This window comes from Callorhinus ursinus, unplaced genomic scaffold, assembly GCF_003265705.2.
Source record: "Callorhinus ursinus isolate GAN/ISIS: 27379988/994484 unplaced genomic scaffold, GSC_fseal_2.0 scaffold9, whole genome shotgun sequence".
Lineage (NCBI taxonomy): Eukaryota > Metazoa > Chordata > Mammalia > Carnivora > Otariidae > Callorhinus > Callorhinus ursinus.
The window spans coordinates 5,466,795-5,486,161 of NW_027397071.1; the positions used below are offsets into that span (position 1 = coordinate 5,466,795).

At 35.5% G+C, this 19,367-nt stretch overlaps 1 protein-coding gene across 3 annotated transcripts in view; it reads left to right on the forward strand.

Moving 5' to 3' along the window:
* Window positions 1-14,334, forward strand: part of TRIM33 (tripartite motif containing 33) — a 121,725-nt gene extending 107,391 nt beyond the window's left edge. For 2 of the 3 annotated variants that reach the window (XM_025872485.2, XM_025872487.1), the window contains exons 14-20: window positions 452-611; window positions 1,799-2,148; window positions 3,915-4,038; window positions 5,916-5,990; window positions 7,652-7,804; window positions 9,210-9,260; window positions 9,340-14,334. In XM_025872485.2, the coding sequence (XP_025728270.1) occupies window positions 452-611; window positions 1,799-2,148; window positions 3,915-4,038; window positions 5,916-5,990; window positions 7,652-7,804; window positions 9,210-9,260; window positions 9,340-9,552 (1,126 nt within the window). In that variant the 3' untranslated portion in view covers window positions 9,553-14,334. The remainder of the gene's footprint in view (window positions 1-451; window positions 612-1,798; window positions 2,149-3,914; window positions 4,039-5,915; window positions 5,991-7,651; window positions 7,805-9,209; window positions 9,261-9,339) is intronic. The other variant, XM_025872486.2, reaches the window with a different exon arrangement.
* The last annotated feature ends 5,033 nt before the right edge of the window (window positions 14,335-19,367 follow it).

Sequence of the window (19,367 nt, forward strand, 5' to 3'; positions counted from 1 at the left end):
TCAGGGCTGGTGACTGCATGGTATCCTCATCCCCCAGTGTCCTGCCCTCACAAGCTAAAATAGAGGTTCCCTTGAGGAGGTTTCACGAACAACTATTATTAGGGTCTTCTTCATTTGTTTGGGGGCAGAGAAGAATCAGAACTACTTTTATAGAGAAAAGCAATCGCTAACATTCTGTATTAACTAGTCTGGGAAAATGGTTTAAATGACTTAGTATAAGTGCCTCACACCATAAAATATGTTTTTAGGGTCTTTTGAAAGTTTGATCTACGTTTTTAAAGAATCTGAAGCTAAGCTTATATCATATTTCTCTTACCGGCATTATGAGGTATCTTTATCTTATAGAAAGTTAATACGTTGTCTGTTTTTACTTTAATGAATATTACTTTTTGTGTATTTGGTTTTATGTATATTATACAGACATGTGACATTTTTTATTTTTTTTTATTAGCTGTGGGTCATCAGGAAGAACTGCTGAGAAGACAAGTCTTAGTTTTAAGTCTGATCAAGTGAAGGTCAAACAAGAACCTGGGACTGAAGATGAAATATGTAGCTTTTCAGGAGCTGTTAAACAAGAAAAGACAGAGGATGGCAGGAGGAGTGCCTGCATGGTAAGCTCCCACTGGGGTCTTTCAGAGATTCAAGGAGGCCGCTTCATGGACTCTCCAGCTCTCCCTATTAGACTGAATAGTGGTTCTGTGGACACTTATTTATTTTTGGATATTTATGCCTGGTATAATTCAAATATCTCTTTCTGTAATTCAAGTTTTTCATCTAAGTGTCAGCTGCAGTTTATCACAAAAGATTTGACAAATTTGAAATATCTTTTAGTTTGTTATTGGTCAGTATTTTTGTCGTGATTCTAAATTGGGTTCTATTTTGTTTTGACTTTATTAATCATCTCAACAGTCACATTGAGTCTCAGGACACCAAAGATCCTTGACTATTTTCCTGGACCTGTGAGCTCAGGATTAGGACTGCTGACATGAAAGAAGTTAATGCTCAAAGAGTTGTGTGATGGGAAGATTGCTTTTGGCTTATGAATAATTAACCATTTAGAAGTTTTTCAGATAGAACATTTTATACAATTTACAATATAGAATGAAGGAAAGCCACCTTCTCTTCCTCCTCCTGCGCCACCCCGCTCCCCCCACGCAATAAATTTTGATCTTGGTTTTTTTCTTCCTGCCCAGGCTTAGGTGTCATTTTCTACATGGTTGGCATATAGACATTTCAACTTGGAGTATTAGCATATTTAACACAGTATATGTACATTTAAGAGCAAAGGGATTTAGCCGTGTATTTGTGGTGTCACATCTTCATCCAGTATCCGGTTTGGAAAGTGCCCCCAGAAAACTGGGTGCTTTTAAGGGTGGTAAAAGATTTTTTTTTTACCATTGTCACAATCTTCTTACTTTAGTAAAATGATAAGTGGGCAGAGTAACATTTCTTAAAAGCTATGCAACAGATTCTTGTGTGAAAAATAGGATATCTTAGTCAGCTCTTTGTAGGAAAAGTATAACCCTATGCTCACTTTACAATCAGTGTGCTTAACAGGTTAGTTTAATTTTCTTATTATCCAAATGAACCAATATTAGAGTGTTCTGTAAAATCATAAATTAACATGCCTAATAATTTTTCGTTACTTTATGTCACTAATGTCATTTCCAAATTATTTTTTAAGTTATGTTAGCATATATGTATTTGTATTGACATAACTCTTAAGTTACATGCACATTGCATACACTAAGGATTAGATTAAATGATTCTTTAAGAATTTGTCCTTGTTTTGTTTTAGTTGAGCAGTCCTGAGAGTAGCTTGACACCACCTCTCTCAACCAACCTGCATCTAGAGAGTGAATTGGATGCATTAGCAAGCCTGGAAAACCATGTGAAAACTGAACCTGCAGATACAAATGAAAGCTGCAAACAGTCAGGGCTCAGCAGCCTTGTTAATGGAAAGTCCCCAATTCGAAGCCTCGTACACAGGTCATCAAGGATTGGAGGAGATGGCAATAGCAAAGATGATGACCCAAATGAAGACTGGTGTGCTGTCTGCCAAAATGGAGGGGATCTGTTATGCTGTGAAAAATGTCCAAAGGTCTTTCATCTAACTTGTCATGTTCCAACACTTCTTAGCTTTCCAAGGTACCAGTGAGATAATTGATTTTTTTGTTCTTATTTATTTTTATAAGCTTAAAAAAAAAACAAAAACAAACAAAATTGTTCATGCAGATGGCCTTCCTAACCAATGCATACTGTTTCTGTAAAACAGGGAGCCTATTATTTCTCTGTTATTACCTTCTAGAAAAACTAACAGCTGAATGGTGAAATGTCCAAGATCTAAGTAGTGTATGAATGATAAAAAGTAGGCTATTTCCTGGCCTTCAGTTTATACTTAGTGTAAACAAAGTAGATAACACTCTAAATTATGAGAGGCAGGGGCCTGGGGTGTTGGAGAATTTAGTCGATTTCCTATTGAAGCTGAATTTTTTTTATCTATTGCCATCAATCTTAATAGGATGTACAATAATTTCATTTAAGAATACTATTCAGTTGGAGGCAACTGTTGGGTCTTACCTAGAACCTACTTTTCTGAAGTTTGAAAGCTCTTGAAAGGCATTTTAAAGGAAAAAGTACTTCGTAAAAACACCTTCAACATCTTGAAGTTTTTAGTTATCGCTTCCTCTTGACCAGTGGAAGCAGTTAATTGTAGTGCCAGCCTGTAGCACTGTGTGCACATTTCTCATTTAACAAGCTGTGTTCGTGCCATCTTGTCTCCAGTTGATTTCAGAGACCTTCCCCCTTCCCAAGCTCTTACCCCCAAATTACCCTTTTAAGTGGCAGTAAATAGTGTTCTTGGGAAAGCCCAGCTTTTTTTCTGCCTTTAAATAAAACATTCACATTTCCTCTCAGTCCTAAGAAGCAGTGCTTTTAGTTGAGTAAATGCTACTCATTTTGAATAATTCAACCTTTTGGATTAGAAAAATGGTGAATATATAAACAGTGCCAGAATATTTTTCTGAAGAATCATAATTCTTACCTAGGTCTTAAGAGAGGAACAGTCATTTGCCAGAGATGTAATAAGGACCTTCTTTTACTTTACTCTTTATAGAAGAAAAGTATTGACATTTTGATGTTGTAATTAAGGCTTTTCATATTTTTCTTCCCTTTGGGTTGTAACATCTGCTGGAATGTTAGAATTTTGCCACTGAATGCTTTCTCTCAAAGGCTGATACTTCGGAAGGAATTGGAACTGTTGGCAAAGACTAGTACAATCTCTAGATTTAGAATTTCTTTATGGCGGGGGAGAGTAGGGAGAATTACTGGGAATGAATCATTTTAGAATTTACAGTTTGATGGAAATCCTGATGTAAACAAACTATAGACTGAGAAAATTTAAAAGGTAAGGGGTATATGTACATGTGTTTGTATTTATAGAGGTGTGTGTGTGTATTCTTGGCTTTTGACTGGCATGAAGAAGAATTGTTTTATTTTTGGCGTATTTAACACATGCCAAACCAGTATGGGATACCCGAGGAATTCCATATCCCATACTCTTTCCTTATTCATGAGTGTGGGGTCATTGTGAGGTAGTAACTGGGGTTGACAGTCAGTCTTACACTGTAAGTACTGATCATCTACTTGGTGTTATGAAGAGATCCCTTTTGAAATGCAGGGCTACCAGTTTCATAAAGCTTTCTAGAAAGTAATTAATTGAAGAATGGGAAAAGTTTTGGGAAGCTTTTATCATACAGCTTCACTTTATGAGATCTGACAAGAATAGAGCCTCTCTTCCCCTCAAAGACTGGAAAGGAAAGAAAGCAAACTGGAGACTTACCTCCAGAGAATTAGCTTCTCTAGAGTGGATTTTTTAATAATTACAAGGACTAATTGCCTGTTTCCCTCTTTAGTGGGGACTGGATATGCACATTTTGCAGAGATATTGGGAAACCAGAAGTTGAATATGATTGTGATAATTTGCAACATAGTAAGAAGGGGAAAACTGCACAAGGGTTAAGCCCCGTGGACCAAAGGGTAAGTGTCAGATAAAGTTGGATTTATTATTAGGGATTCTGTAGTTGTCTGGCTATGCACCTCTAGACTTTTACATCCAGCTTCCTCATATTTAACATGTCCCAACCAAAAGCTTGATTTAAAAAAAAAACATAAATAATAAGCAAATAACAACAAAAAACTGCACTCTTCCTCTGGTATTTCCCATCATTAAATGGTACCAAGCCAGAAATCTATTAGAAGTAAAAGAATCAGAAATGACCATAATATGATTTTCTTACTTGTCCTCACCATCACCTTCTGAGATAGCCCTCATGGTTGTTCATCTGCACTATCATAATAAACTCTTCACTCAGACTCCCTGAGTTTACTCTTGCCTCTTCCTACTATAGTTTTCTGTACTGTACATAGTGTTCTTTTTTAAAAAAGATTTCAGACAGTACAAGAGGGGAGACGGGCAGAAGGAGAGGGAGTGAGAGAATCTGAAGCCAGCTCTGCGCAGAGCCACAACCCTGAGACCACAACCCGTGCCAAAATCGAGAGTCAGACGCCCAACTGACTGAGCCACCCAGGCGCCTCTACATAGTATTCTTTTTAAAAAATATAAATAAGTCTGCTACTTCCTTGCTTAAAATCCTCTAATAGCTTTCTGTCATTAAAAATGAAATCCAGAATCCTGTCCTCATTTCACTCAGATTTCTGCTGATCTGATCTCATCTCCAAAATCAAAATCTCTATGGTCATTACAGTTATGTTTGGCTCTGATCCTGATGTATATACTTGCAAAATCCCCCTCTACTATCTGTTTAGTGTGTGTAAACTTCTATTAAAAGAAGTTTAAGCAAATGAAAACTAAATGTAAAATGCATTTCATTTTCTGACTGTATAAAAAAATTCTAGAATTGTATTGAGAAGACATAATTTGTATTTAATTTTGGACCTGCATGGAATCATTTCAGGAAAAGAAAGAATAATACGTGTCTTGCTTGCATCAGAGAATTACAGTGAATAGCAACAGCAGTAATTTGTAGATTACTAGGATTGCTATAGATTACTAGGTAATCCTGGGGCACCTGGGTGGCTCAGTCGTTAAGCGTCTGCCTTCGGCTCAGGTTGTGATCTCAGGGTCCTGGGATCGAGCCCTACATCGGACTCCCTGCTCAGTGGGAGGCCTGCTTCTTCCTCTCCCTCCCCTCTTCCACTCCCCCTGCATGTTTTCTCTCTTAAACTGTCTCTCTGTCAAATAAATAAAATCTTTATTTTTATTTTTTAAAGATTTTATTTATTTATTTGAGAGAGAGAATGAGAGAGAGAGCACATGAGGGGGGGTAGGGTCAGAGGGAGAAGCAGACTCTCTCCTGAGCAGGGAGCCCGATGCGGGACTCAATCCTGGGACCCCAGGATCGTGACCTGAGCCGAAGGCAGTTGCTTAACCAACTGAGCCACCCAGGCGCCCCAAATAAAATCTTAAAAAAAAAAAGATTACTAGGTAATCCTAATTAAGATTTATAGGATTACCTAGTAATTTATAAATTTTTGCACAAAATGCTGTATGTTGCTTTTATGACCAACTCCTTTTCATTTCTGTAAATAGTCATTAGTAGATAAATTACCTTAGTCATTGTCTAAGAACAAAAGCACTCTATCTTCGATAAATTCATTTAAAGTAGAACAGAAATTCATTTAAAGTAGAACAGAAGATAGTCTCAAAATTGAATGGGAAACAAGACGGTTTTCTTTGGGTATGTGTATTTACTTAGATAAGTCAATATATAGGAAGCATATGTTCAGTTTGTTGTAATGCTTTGTACTGATAAAGTTCTCTTAAGAAAAAAAAAAGAATATCTTATTAGGGGAAAAAACATTTCATGAGTTTTCCTTTCTTTTTTTTGGGCCAGAAATGTGAACGTCTTCTGCTTTACCTCTATTGCCATGAATTAAGTATTGAATTCCAGGAGCCAGTTCCTGCTTCGGTGAGTTGTTTACTTTTTGACATCTCTGGTGAAGAAACTTAGTATTAAGACTTAAGAGTGTTGGCTATGCCCTTAAGACTTCTTGTGTCAGGCTTCTTGAATAATCTCAACCTCTCCAAGGTTCCAAGTTTTCTTTTCTAATACTATTTCTTTCCCCATTTTGGATATTCCAAGAACACATAGGATAAAGAATGTTTTAGCACAGTACCTGATAATGTAAGTATTTATTAATCTAAAATTTTATTAGGGCTCCTATGGATGTGGGATTCACTTCTCAAAAATTGCATTTTGTTTTTTAAAAGTTTTGTTGTTGTCATGAAAACTTAATGAATTTAATTTCTATATCCTCTTTCACTTTTAAAATGGACATAAAGGATATGGGTGTAATGGAAAGAATCTTGGACCAAGAGTCAGAAGACTTAACTTCTCCCAGTTCTTCCATTAACCAGCCTTAAAACTTTGGGGAAACTATTTAATTTTCTGCCTCTACTTTTTTAAACATACAGTGGGAGTACTGGACTGAATTATTTCTAAAATTCCAGTTCTATGATTCTAGGCTCTGTACGTTGGGAGAAAACACTCTATATGTAAGTATTAATTTGAATAAAAATGTAAAATTGAATCTTTCACACTGGCTCTTACGTTATGAAGATAAGCCCTCTTTATGAATAGTCAGATTAAGAAAAGACTGGAAGTTTTGGAAGTCAATGCTCTTTGTTTATCTTAAAGGAGACTAATAAGGAATAAAAGCTGTAAAGTCGCATAGGAAAAGGAATATCAGGGGCCCTCAGGCTTCATAAATGGAATGAGAATACGCTACACACATTTGCTCACCATCATTTGTTGAATTAAGATATTGTTGAATACCAGGCCTATAATAGAATATTAAATAGTAGACTTGTTTACTGGGTAGGCTCAGAAATGAATTTTAAAGCACAAAAGACCTAGACACAAGGAAGCTGTTTTGTGTAAGTAGTAATCATCTGATACTAGGAAGTTTGTCTTCAAGTTCAGGGACTTTACAGTAGAAAATAACTTTCAAACATTTCTTTTCATCAACTGTCTAAATAGCTTCTCCAAGTTCAATTGTTTCTCAAGGGTACAAATTTTTGGTCAGAAGTTGGGGTCAGAACTCTCCCTGGCATGATCACTAAAGGGTTAATAAAATTTTTCTTGTTATTTATGCTCTTTCTCCCTCTGTTGTTTTATGTCCAGAGTTCTTTGTGATATAGTTAGCCTCTAAAAGATAACATTCTAATGATAATAATAATTTTTGTTCTTTTTATTTTTTCTTTCCTTCTAAAAAAAACCAAAACTCTTCAGGAGTCATAATATTCTGATGAGCCAGATGTGTCCTTAACACTAATGGTTGGCTACCCTTGCTGATTGCGTTCTTTCCATATCTCCTTACCACAGATAGAGCTTTTGGGGTCTTTATTAACCATTAAGACTGCCACAGATTCTGAATATGATTTGGTTTTTATGATATATGATTGGGGCATAAGATTTAAAATACCTTTACTATACCTAAAATTTGTAAGCAGCTGGCTCAATAATTAACATATGTTGTTTTCTACAATCAATGTGCTATGCATTTTCAAATAAAACAGTTTGGCATTTTTGGAGAATCCTTATCTATCCTTATTTATTTGTTTCTTTAGATACCAAACTACTATAAAATTATAAAGAAACCAATGGATTTATCCACGGTGAAAAAGAAGCTTCAGAAAAAACATTCCCAACACTACCAAATCCCAGATGACTTTGTGGCTGATGTCCGTTTGATCTTCAAGAACTGTGAAAGGTTTAATGAAGTATGTTAGCTTCCAAACTATAAAGTCTTGGATTATTAGTTTTTTGGGTTTTTTTTTTTTGCTTGTTTTATTTTTTAATTGTTTTTCCTGCTAAGAGATTTTTCTAATTTGATTAAAAAATTTTTTTCTGCTGCAGTTCTGTCAAAAGTAAAATTTGATTGCATCCACAGCTCTAATGAAGAAAGTTTACTGTGTATAATTTGAAGTATATTGGATATGCCTTTTTGAACAAGTTGAGGATTGAGATATACAAGTATAGAAAGTCTGTAGTTAAGTATATGGGAAATGATTATAAATAGCTTATATTTGGGGTACATTTAGGAAAGGCATTTGTACTGGTTACTTTGATTTTATTATTAATGTAGGTTAATAATATTAAAATAATAATATCATAAACTAATCTCTGGTGACTCATCTTGAATAGTAGCCCAGAATATATAATGTTGAATTTTTTGATCTCAGCGATATGACTTTCATTAACTTTGATTATGTATCTTTTTGAGGATAAGGATGGCTATCCTTGAGGAAAAATATGATACATGACTCACTCCTTCAAGGAAATTGTTTTGTTTTCTTTGAGAAAAGGCAAGTCTCTTATTGTTAGGGAAGATTTTCATTATTCTAGGAGAAGAAAATGGAATTGGATAAGAATCTATAAAATCTTTAGAAAGATTAACAGTAAAATACCTTCTTTATTGTGGTTGAAATTTGGTGCCATATGACTGTTACTAAAAGGACATCAAATCATTTAAAGTATACTCATAGCTACCTCTGGAAGCATCTAGTTGACCTTTTTAAAATTTGAAAAAAATAATCCTTATAGGTTAAAAGTACAGTGTAGCACTATACCACAGAGTATAGTAAAACCTTACTCACTTGAAGTTAAATCTGTATAGTCCCGTTTTTTTGTCTTACTTTATAATCCAGTTAGATTATTTTCAAATAAATGTGCTTTTGTGAATTGTAGCTAACATTTGCGAGGAAGAAGACACATTTTATCTGCTTTAGTAATAGTTAAATAATTTATGGTTAACAGATTGCCATACAGATAGAATTCTAAGTGGTTTGTTGATGGTTTGGCAGTTTTTAAAAAGCAACATTTCTTATATGATTAGTTTTTTTGTCTTAATTAGATTGATGTATTCAGTTGACCTCCATTTCAGATTGACTTTACTAATTCAGAATTTGAGAGCATTCTTGAGGTTTCACATCAGCTGTAGTAACAGAACTTTGTAAAGAAAGTGGTTCCATGTGTTCTGTAGAATTTTAGAAAGCACTTAATCTGGTTATAGCAATTTGTTCCCCCTAGTATGGCTGACTTTCGTCGCCAATCCTATGCAGTTTCATAACTTTAGAAAGGATTATAATTTCCCTTTTTTTTTTTTGACTCTGGTATCCTTTTTAGATGATGAAAGTTGTTCAAGTTTATGCAGAAACACAAGAGATTAATTTGAAGGTAAGCTTTTCAGACCATGCAAACTTGGTGAAAGAATATGCATTACCAATAGGTGAATATTCCTATCTTTTGCTTGCAGGCTGATTCAGAAGTAGCTCAGGCAGGGAAAGCAGTTGCATTGTACTTTGAAGATAAACTCACAGAGATCTACTCAGACAGGACCTTCGCACCTTTGCCAGAGTTTGAGCAGGAAGAGGATGATGGTGAGGTAACTGAGGACTCTGATGAAGACTTTATACAGCCCCGCAGGAAACGCCTAAAGTCAGATGAGAGACCAGTACATATAAAGTAAAATGACATGAACTTAAATAATTGTTTAAAAAAAAAATAAAAGAAAGAGAGAAAAAAAAAAAACCCTTTTATTTAAGTGTTGCTGGAATATCCTGCCTACAGTGGGCACCTCCTTGAAGAAGCTGATAGCTTTTACACAGTATTAGGTTGAAGTAATGGACAGAAGTCACTTCTTGTCAAGAAAGGGGGGAGAGAACTCTATTTGCAACTTTAAAAGTGAAAACAAAAAGCAAAAGTGAAATGATTTGAAGATTTCTGTTACTAAAGAGGATGGTTCTTTAGAATGGCAGATGTTGGTGATCATGTAGTATTGATTGGTTCAGGATGCTGGGTGTACAAGTAAATACTTGAGGGTCATGTCGCTTGATAAATTGTCTCTTTGGACAAGAGTACACAGCTGTTAAAAACAACTTTCATGCCTCCCCTTCCACACACATACATACTGGTTTGTTTTCTAGGTAAAATCAAAGTTGCTCAGATTCCACTTTGATGTCAGTGCAGATGTGTGTTGAATCATGCCATTATATTTTTTCTTAACTTTGATGCTGTTGGGCCTTATAGTTTTTATAACGGCTTAAAGAGCTCAAAGGTAGTTTTATTTTCTATTTAGTCTAGGAAACATCATTGATCATCATTTAATCAATTTTAATGGTCTGCTGAAATAAATATGATTAACTTTTCAGTGGCAGATCATAGAGTAATCATTTCCAGAAAAACACTTCCACAGAATTGCACTTCCCAATCAGATCATCTGATCATACAGTTATTCCCATCAAAGGCAGAATGTTCGTTTCAAAATTAATCTATAGTTTTCTGTACATTTAAATTTGATTGAGAAGGTGACAACTGGCTCTTATCCAGTCTTCCTTCATGTCAGTTTTCTGATAGACCACTATTGGCAAACAGTAATCTGTCAACTACCAAATGTGTAAAATTTTCTGTATTTCACTTTGTCTTATTTGTAAATAGTGAACTAAAACTTCTGGCAGATCAGCAACATTTGCTGAGCCTGTTTTTTAAGCTAATGTGTATTCTTACTAATGTTCCTATCAAGAATGGATTTGTAATATATGCTGTCTATTTCTAATGTTCACATTCATATTTTGAGGTTCTATCTTATTTTAATAGAGAACAGACTTCTCAGAAAATCTTCAGAAGCAGCTTATTATTAAATATCAAACTATTGAAATAAACCCGGTGGGGTTAGATTACTCATCTGTCCACCAAGTGGGACATTTGCATGGACTGGGGCTTAACGGACTTAGAAGAGGCCTGTAAGTAAATCCTGAAAATGAGCCAATCCCCACTTGAATGGTTACTGGAGTAAACCCACCTTTACTACCCTGAGTTCAGCCCCTGAGGCAGATAAACCACCTTGGCTTGGTTTCATTTTTCTTCTCTTCATTTGTGATGCTCAGATCCAAGATGTGTGTTCTAGACCGTGTACAGGCTTCTCTTTTGTTGGATTAAAAAATTTAGTCCTACTTTTTTATGGACACCTTAGAATATAAAGTGACCAAAATAGAAGACTTGCCATTAGATATTTTTCAGACGTCAGCAGATTTGTTGGCAAATCATTTGCCTTTTTAAAACTTCAGCTTCTGCAGTTCAGACAGTAGACTACTCAGTAAAAATTATTTGACATAATTGTCTTAAGAGGTAAATATTTTTTAGTGCATATTGAATCAAATAAAGTGCTCTAAAGAAATTATTATACAAATTCCTTTGGGTTGTTTTTCTTTTCTTAGCAAGTGTTGGGGGTAAACATGAATATTATTCAGGCTTTTTGATGGTGTATGTAAGTGGTGTTGATTTTATTACTGCTATTGACTGACTTCATTCTGTGGCTTCCTTCTAGCTTCTCTTTCAGTTTTGTTATAAGTTCAGCTTTAAAATTTACACCAAACTGTTTTATCATTTTACTCAAATTTCAGGTACCTAAGAAGAGTTTTCTTATAAGAGGGAGAGAATCGTTTTAAAATGCTTTATTTATGTGCATTTCTCTCTTTCCCACAACTTTTATGATTTCAGTTTATCAGTTGTATCTAAGGGCACGTTTTTGGAAAGCGATGAGTAGCACGCAGTATAACTTCTTTTGTCAAGCCATTGATTTCTGATATTTTATACTTGCTCTTCAGATGAATCCTTTTCATGATTCTTAGATAAATCTTTTATATAGGTTCTACCAATGGGGGAGAAACTAAATTTTAAGTAAATATTTCTTGATATTTGGGGCCTTAAAAGATAATGTGTTCCCTTAAAGATATTTCCATGTGTTAGGTGTAATATTTTTTTTCTTTTAAGATTGGTTTTTGAAAAGCCACTTTATTGTCAACATTTAACAGGCTCCATTTCTGTTAACAGAAGACAATTCATATTACTGAGGATTTACTCTTAAGTAAATAGCTATCAACAAACCACCCTTAAATGAAGATTTAGATTTCATTGAAGCTTTTTTCTTGTACACTGATCAGTGTTCCTAAGCTGATAATCAGTTCAGCCACTATCTAATATAACCGTTAGAAAGTATAAAAGCTTAAATTGATATTCAGATGTCTTCATGTTTTTCTGTTAATTTATGTTTCAAAAAAGCAAACATTGAATATCAATTCCTGAAGGCAATTTACTCTTTCTTTGTTAAAAGGCAGTATTTTAGATTTGGAGGTGTTAAATATTTCCTTAAAAATGTGCAAAGTTTTGGAATACTTCAGTTCCCATCTCCCATCAGAACACTAAGAACAAAGTGTTCCTCAGTCTGTTCTGCTGGCCTAAATTTGTATTTTTTTTTTAGCACTTGGCTCAGCTGATTGAGTAAAGGAACTGTTTTGCAAGGTGAAGCATCTAAGTGTTCCAAAGTATGGTTAGATTGTAGATCATGCTCTATATAGAAACATCAAATCATTACCACAGAGAGATGATAAGGCATTGGATCCCCTGTTGAAATTATTCTTTTTGGAATCAACAAGGTACTTTCTGACTTCTATGTCTTATATAAAGGAATTTTAAATAATATAAAGTCAGTTAATTCTCACTTTTTGTTGTAACAGTTTTTGAGATTTTTAGTTAATCCAAAGAAATAATGCTTTTAAGTAGAAGCAAAAGGTTAATAGTGTGCAAATGGTAGGTTTACCAATTACCTCAGCAGGTATCCTGCCATGTAATTATTAGTAATTAGTGTTAATAAGCCAGTAGATTTAGGTCTTCTGACTGTGCCCTTGGATTTTGGCCTACCATATGTTAGCAATCTCTTAGTATCCAAAATGGGAGTAGATGCTGTGGCCCCCTCTCCCTTGGCCTTTTTAAGTCCCTTGCCCATTCCCATTCACAATACAGGAAGTATAAAGATCTCATTTCTTGTTGAAGTCAACACTGCTTATTTGCATACTCAGCATTGGATCGGTGAGTAGTTTTGTAAAATCCACCCACCCCAACTCCCCTAATTAAAACAATCAGATGCTTAATTCATACCATCTGTATTATTAATCTGCTGAAGATGATCCAAGGTTTTCAAGGTGTATCAGTTTGATCTTGAACTGAACCTGGATGCTTTCTTTTAGTTTTCTCATAGTTCTCTCCTCCTTGATAAAGCAATAACACTGCTTTAGGTCTGTTGCCTAATCATGTCATAGTCCTCTCCCGGATGATTTTATAGGAAAGTTTGTATGCATATCACCCAGTCTATCTTTTAAAAAATAAGAAATTTAAATGTATGCTGGAGCTTATGACAATATATTGTGGCATTTTATTTTAAAAATTGGGGAAAGTTGCATATTTTTTTAAAAGTAGGTATTTGAGTAAAAAAAATTGAAGGTACTTTTTTAAGAAAAAAATTTATATGCCACAGTTTACATAGACATTTCAGATTTCAACATGTACTCTTGGATATAATGGTTTCTTTTACTTGGCCAAAATGCATGTAAAGCATATCTTCCATCTTAGTTCCTTGTGTTTGCCTTCGTGGTCTTTTATATATTTTTTATTGTATCTGAGAAAATTATCTTCAAAAATAACTCAATTTGGATATATTTGTCATAATCATACTACAAAATGTACAAAATTAAGTTTAGCCCTTTTCTAGCAAGTAATCTTTAAAGTCAAAAATGCACCGAATTTGTATGTGGGAAGGCACTCAAATGATTTTGTAGGTGCCACTGCAATATTCCCTTTCAGGTGTGGCCTAAATTTCAGTCTTAAGAAGGAAGTGCTTGTCTGCTCCTGGTCTGAAAAATGTAGGCATTTACTATGTTTTAAATCACAGTGAAACATGTATATAAGCCTATAAAAACGGTATGTGCAATCTGAAAGCCTGTTAATTTTCTATGTAGACATACACACGAAAGGGTTAAATTCACAGCCTTACTAGTTCCTTGCTTCCAGTATTTCAACTGGTCTCCTCCCCTCATTATTATTATTATTATTATTATTATTATTATTACTACTACTACTACAACTACTATTATTTTTGCACATAATTAACTACCCTTCAATATGATTCTTAAGAAAAAGTGCTGTTTCTGTGGTATTGTATTCTCTAAATAATCATATTTAATTTTTTAAAACAAGGTTGCAGTTTCTAATTGTTCCGTTCCTGTGTTTTTTGCTGGTGTGTATTAAAAGCAAGATTTTCTTTTTCATGGTTATTTAATACATTAGCTGCCTGTAAATATTTCTTGTTATAATGCTCTGGAATGTGTTGTAGAAGTTGTATTAGATTAGTTTAAAGCCTTGTTTGAAAGCCACATTGTTTTGGTTATTTCTATTAAATTAGAAAATTGAAAAAGTTTGCAAATGAATTCCTTTTTTTCTTCCTCTTTGAGTTGAGATTTAATCGTTAGTTTGCTTGAAAAACATTTACTGTGTGCCAGGCACTGGAGATACAGAAGTGAACAAGATAAATTACAGTCCCTGCCTTCCACAAGTGTTTAGACTCTATATGAGAACATGCATGTTATGATGGCATCAACAAAGAATATAGTAGGAACATATAGGAAAGGCTCTAACGGGGAAGTGTTCTCTTTCACTCATAAAAATATGACAGGGGACCAGGCAAAGAGTGAAGAGAGAATAAAATATAGAAAAGTCTGAAAATGAAAGGGAACGTATTTATATATTCCAGGACCTGAGAAGTTCAGCTTGGATTAGAGTATTAGTTGAAGCAGTAAAATCCTAAGCTGGAGAACTGAGCCAGGGTCCTTTTTAAGCAGTGCCTTGAGAGTCATGTTAAAGGGTTTGGGGCTTTCACTGATGGTAACAGGGAGCACTTGAAGAATTTTAAGAATTCTTCTTAAAGAATTATCCAAGAATAATGCTTGGAGAGCTGATATAATCAGATTTGCCTTTTTGAAAGTTTGTTTTAAACTGTGAAGAATGGATTATGGAGAATATTGGAAGTGGAGAGAGTTATAGGCTGTGAGTAATCCAGATGAGCCCTAAACTAGCTATCTGGTAGTGGAGATGGAAACTAGCAGTCAAATTTTAGAGAGAGAGAGAAAGTAAAACAGACCAATAATTGAGGCCAGGTGGTCCTTACCTTAGGCATATTTTATATGACACCTATTAAAGAGTGGGGAAAAAGGAATAGATAATGAGTGGAGAGAAAGGAGTTAAGTTTGGGAGGCATGTTGAGTTTTAGGTACCCGTGGAGAATGAAGGTGTGGGTGTCCATGGTTCTGGTGCTCATGAAAAGTAACTGAGCTGCAGACAGAGCCTCTAAGATCCATCAGGATCCCGTCTGTCTTATTTGTCACTGAAAATGGCTAGCACATGATAGGCATTCAGCAAACACCTGTCAAAAGTTGAGCCTTTAGCATAATGTTAACTAAAACAATGTAAGATACGTTATTGCCTAGGAAAGTTATAGAATGGTAAGAGTAGGATTCTTATGGTAGCAGAGGAAACATTTAAGAGTATATTTAAAAAAAAAGATTCTATAAGAAGACTGTGGATTATTTATGGGGGAAAGGCAGAGGAGCCATAATGGAAGATGAGAGAGGTTTCATAAGGGGTTTCAAAAGGAGTATCCTTGAAATCAAGTGTTAGAACAAGAATGAAGTAAAGGTACAGTGGCCACTGAGTTGAGCAATATAGAAGCCATAGATGACCTTGGGAGAGCTGTTCCATTTCAAGCAGCGGTAAGAATACAGTGGGTTAGATAAGTGATTGAGTATAGATTGTTTTTCAAGAAATTTGACTTTGGTTTTTCTTTAGGTTATGCAGAACTATGGCCATGAATAACCAAGTGAAATATCACAATGGAACTACCAAATTGTTACTTTCTGGATGCATTTTGTGTAGTGGAAAAATTGAGTTTTGGCCATTGGGCCACATGAACCCTTTGGTTTGAACTGGTAAACTTTGTTTAACCAGTTACCTGTATGAACTCTGAGTTTCACTTTATTTGTCAAATTAGGATAGTTATATCTAGCTCCTGGAATTAATATGGACAAGAGGTCATTTATAGCACAAGGTTGACAAATGGTAAGTTGTGATAAGGAAACATATAGTTTCCTTTTTTCCTCCTATTTCCTCTTCCTGTTATTGCCATGAAAAGGGGCAAGTTAGAAATGTAGTTTCTCCCTTCTTACTAATGAGATGAGAAAAAATGTAGATGCAGGACCCCAAGGCTTTAAAATCTGTCCTCAACTCTTAAATATTTAGCTTGTCCTTCACTTATTTGAGACTTGAGTTCTAAACTCCAACAAACACCCAAATTGGCCTCTACATTTTTAAGATAATACTTGCAAAAATGAATTGGTAGGATAAAACACTTAATCCAAGGTTTTGTCTCAAGCTTCCCCTTTTCATGGCCTTAGGTGGTGGTAAATATGTCACTATTCTTTCATTTATAAAGTTGTTACTGTTGATCTGGAAAGGCAATATATAGTGACCTCTGTTCTGACAATATGATAGACTGCATGCACTGAGGAACCCTCCTAATGGTATAAAACATCTGAAATGCTGGGTAAGATTGGTTTTAAAAAAATCTTTAAATTTATTGCTGAGCTAGCGAGGAAAATACTCAAAGCTGTAGCTTAAGCCCTGGGGTTTTGTTTTGTTTTGTTTTGTTTTTTTCCTTTGATTTTTGGTCTTTTTTTTTTTGTACGTGAGTGTCTGGCTTAAGCTTTGATTGCCAAGGCATCCATTTCAAAGAGGCATCCACTTTGAAGACAACTTTCTGACTAAACACATTGCCAGCCACACAACTAGATAAAGAGCTAGGACTCTTTTCCCCAAGGAGGCTCCTTTGATTTACAAATCTTGGTTGATTTTAGTAAGTGACCATTTGAACCACTTGTCTTCTCCACACTTTAAATAATTCCCATTCTGCTGTTTTAAATTCACCAATAAGGAGTGAGCCCATGAAACCCTAGACCTACCCCCAACCTCAGTAAACATGGAACCCCTGGTCCTGTGTGTGTGTCTCCCCCCACACCCCCCCACCCTGCCCCCATCTCGCTCTGTAACCTTGCTATGTGGGCCCAGGTGTACTGTGTAATTTCCAGGTTTTATAAGTCATAAAACTTTATTTCTTCAGTTTCCTGATGGTTGTTGCTGAAGTGTCTTGCTATCATAATAAGAACCACAGAGGCCCATCCAGCCACAGCATTAGTTATTGGTAGATTGGGACCAGTACAAAACACAGCTCCACTTTATCACCTGTAGCATTTTAACCAAAAATATTTGACAGTCTAATCATATGAAACAATTAGACAAAAGTGCAATGTAGGACATTTACAAACATGCCTGGTGTGAATTTTTAAAGTAACTGTTGTGTGAAACGGGTGGGGAGACTTATAGATCAAAAAACAACATGTAATGGGAGCACCTGGGTGGCACAGTCAGTTAAGCGTCAGACTCTTGGTTTTGGCTCAGGTCATGATCTCAGGGTTGTGAGATCAAGCCCTGCATCAGCTCTGCACTCAGTGTGGAGTCTGCTTGGCTTTATCCATTTCTCTCTGTACCCCCCCGCATGCTCGCTTGCTCTCTCTTTAAAATAAATCTTTTTTAAAAAAAATGGTGTAATGCATTAACTTAGATTTGATCTTGAATTAAGTAAACCTAGCAATCAAAGCCATTTTAGAGACTTTTGTGGAGATTTGTATATGAATTCTTAATGATATGGAATGTTTAATTTTCTTAGGTGACAATCATTTTTTTCCTTATACAGAAGAATGTCGTTTTTCTTAGGAAATGCATGCTGAAATATCTAGGAATGAAGTGTCATACTACTTTCAAATGGTTAGGCCAAATGGGTATGTGTGTAAAATAGATATATGAGATCGTGTGAATGTGGCAGAATAACAACTGGTGAGTCTTAGTGAAAAGTAGTTGTGGTGTTTATTGTTATTTCAAGTTTTTGAAGACTTCACAAAGTTTTCAAAATAAGGTTTAGCGGGGTGCAACAAAAAGCGTGAATCCAAAGAAGTATTGAAAAAGTTGCTCCAAAGGCTCTGCCAGTCCTTGTGTCCTAAAGACTTTGGAATGGGCTAAACTTTAAAAAGGAGACAGAGCATAAGGCCAACATAAGGGTGGGGTCAGAGTGAGACAGTCTTCCAAAACCTGGTACCTCAAAATATGATACACTCAGTGAAAGAATGAGCCGGAATAGCCTACCTGAGGAGAGGAGAGAAAGAAAACTGGGTGGGGGGAAGGGGGTAAAAAAACCTACCCTTAGGGTGCCTGGGTGGCTCAGTTGGTTAAGCGACTGCCTTCGGCTCAGGTCATGATCCTGGAGTCCCAGGATCGAGTCCCGCATGGGGCTCCCTGCTCAGCAGGGAGTCTGCTTCTCCCTCTGACCCTCCCCACCTCATGTGCTCTCTCTCTCTCTCTCACTCTCTCAAATAAATAAAATCTTAAAAAAAAAAAAAACCTACCCTTAGAATTGGTGTCTACAAGCTGACACTTAAAACAGTTTTGGAATCGGACTTACTTATGTCATGAGAAAAACTAAGACTTAAAGTGGTATCAGGTTAGAAGTGTTTTCCAGGCACTTAAACAAGTGTTATAACTCTATTAAGGAAAGCACTTCAAACCCAATCTTGAAGAATTTTCACAGATAGTGTTATAATAATCTTGGACTCATTCAAAGTCACAAAAATGAGAAACAAGTCATTATTAAAAATTAGGAGACAGCAGAATCTGGCCTGTAATGATTGCAGACGTTGGAATTATTGGATGAGTGTATTCAGACATTGAAAAGATTTTAGTGTCTCTAAAATTGGGATGGCATTGTAGTAGATCGGCTATGTTACTGGTATAAAAAGTGGTATATCCTTTAATACTTGATGGCTTAGATTCATTGAAATACAAAATGCATAAGGAATAGAAGAATGTCCAAAATTTGAGCAAGAATGAGAGACTATTAAAAATGGTGGAGGTGGGGATAATGGGTGCATGGGAAGAAAAATGATCAGATTTGAGAACAAAAAGAAGACCAAGATGAAGAAATTACACAGTGCAGTACAGTACAGAGAGAATGTGTGAAGAAGTTAAAGGTCACCAAGAGCATATGGTAAAGGCCAACAGACATAGAGTACCAGAAGGATGACACACAGAATGGTTAGGGATGATATTTGAGGGTATTTTGGCTGAGAACTTTCCACATTTGCTTAAAGTCATACATCAGCTTTGTGGAGTTTAGAAAATAAATCAACATCTAGACATACTGAGCTAAGTTCTGGAAGATAGACAAAATCTAGGACCTACAAAAGTGGGAAGTCAAGAGTTGACACTCTTATGAAGCAAACTACTGAAAATAAGTCTTTAAAAGAGCAACAGAAGACTTATGAAGTTCACAGTAGTTAGTGCTACAGTTAC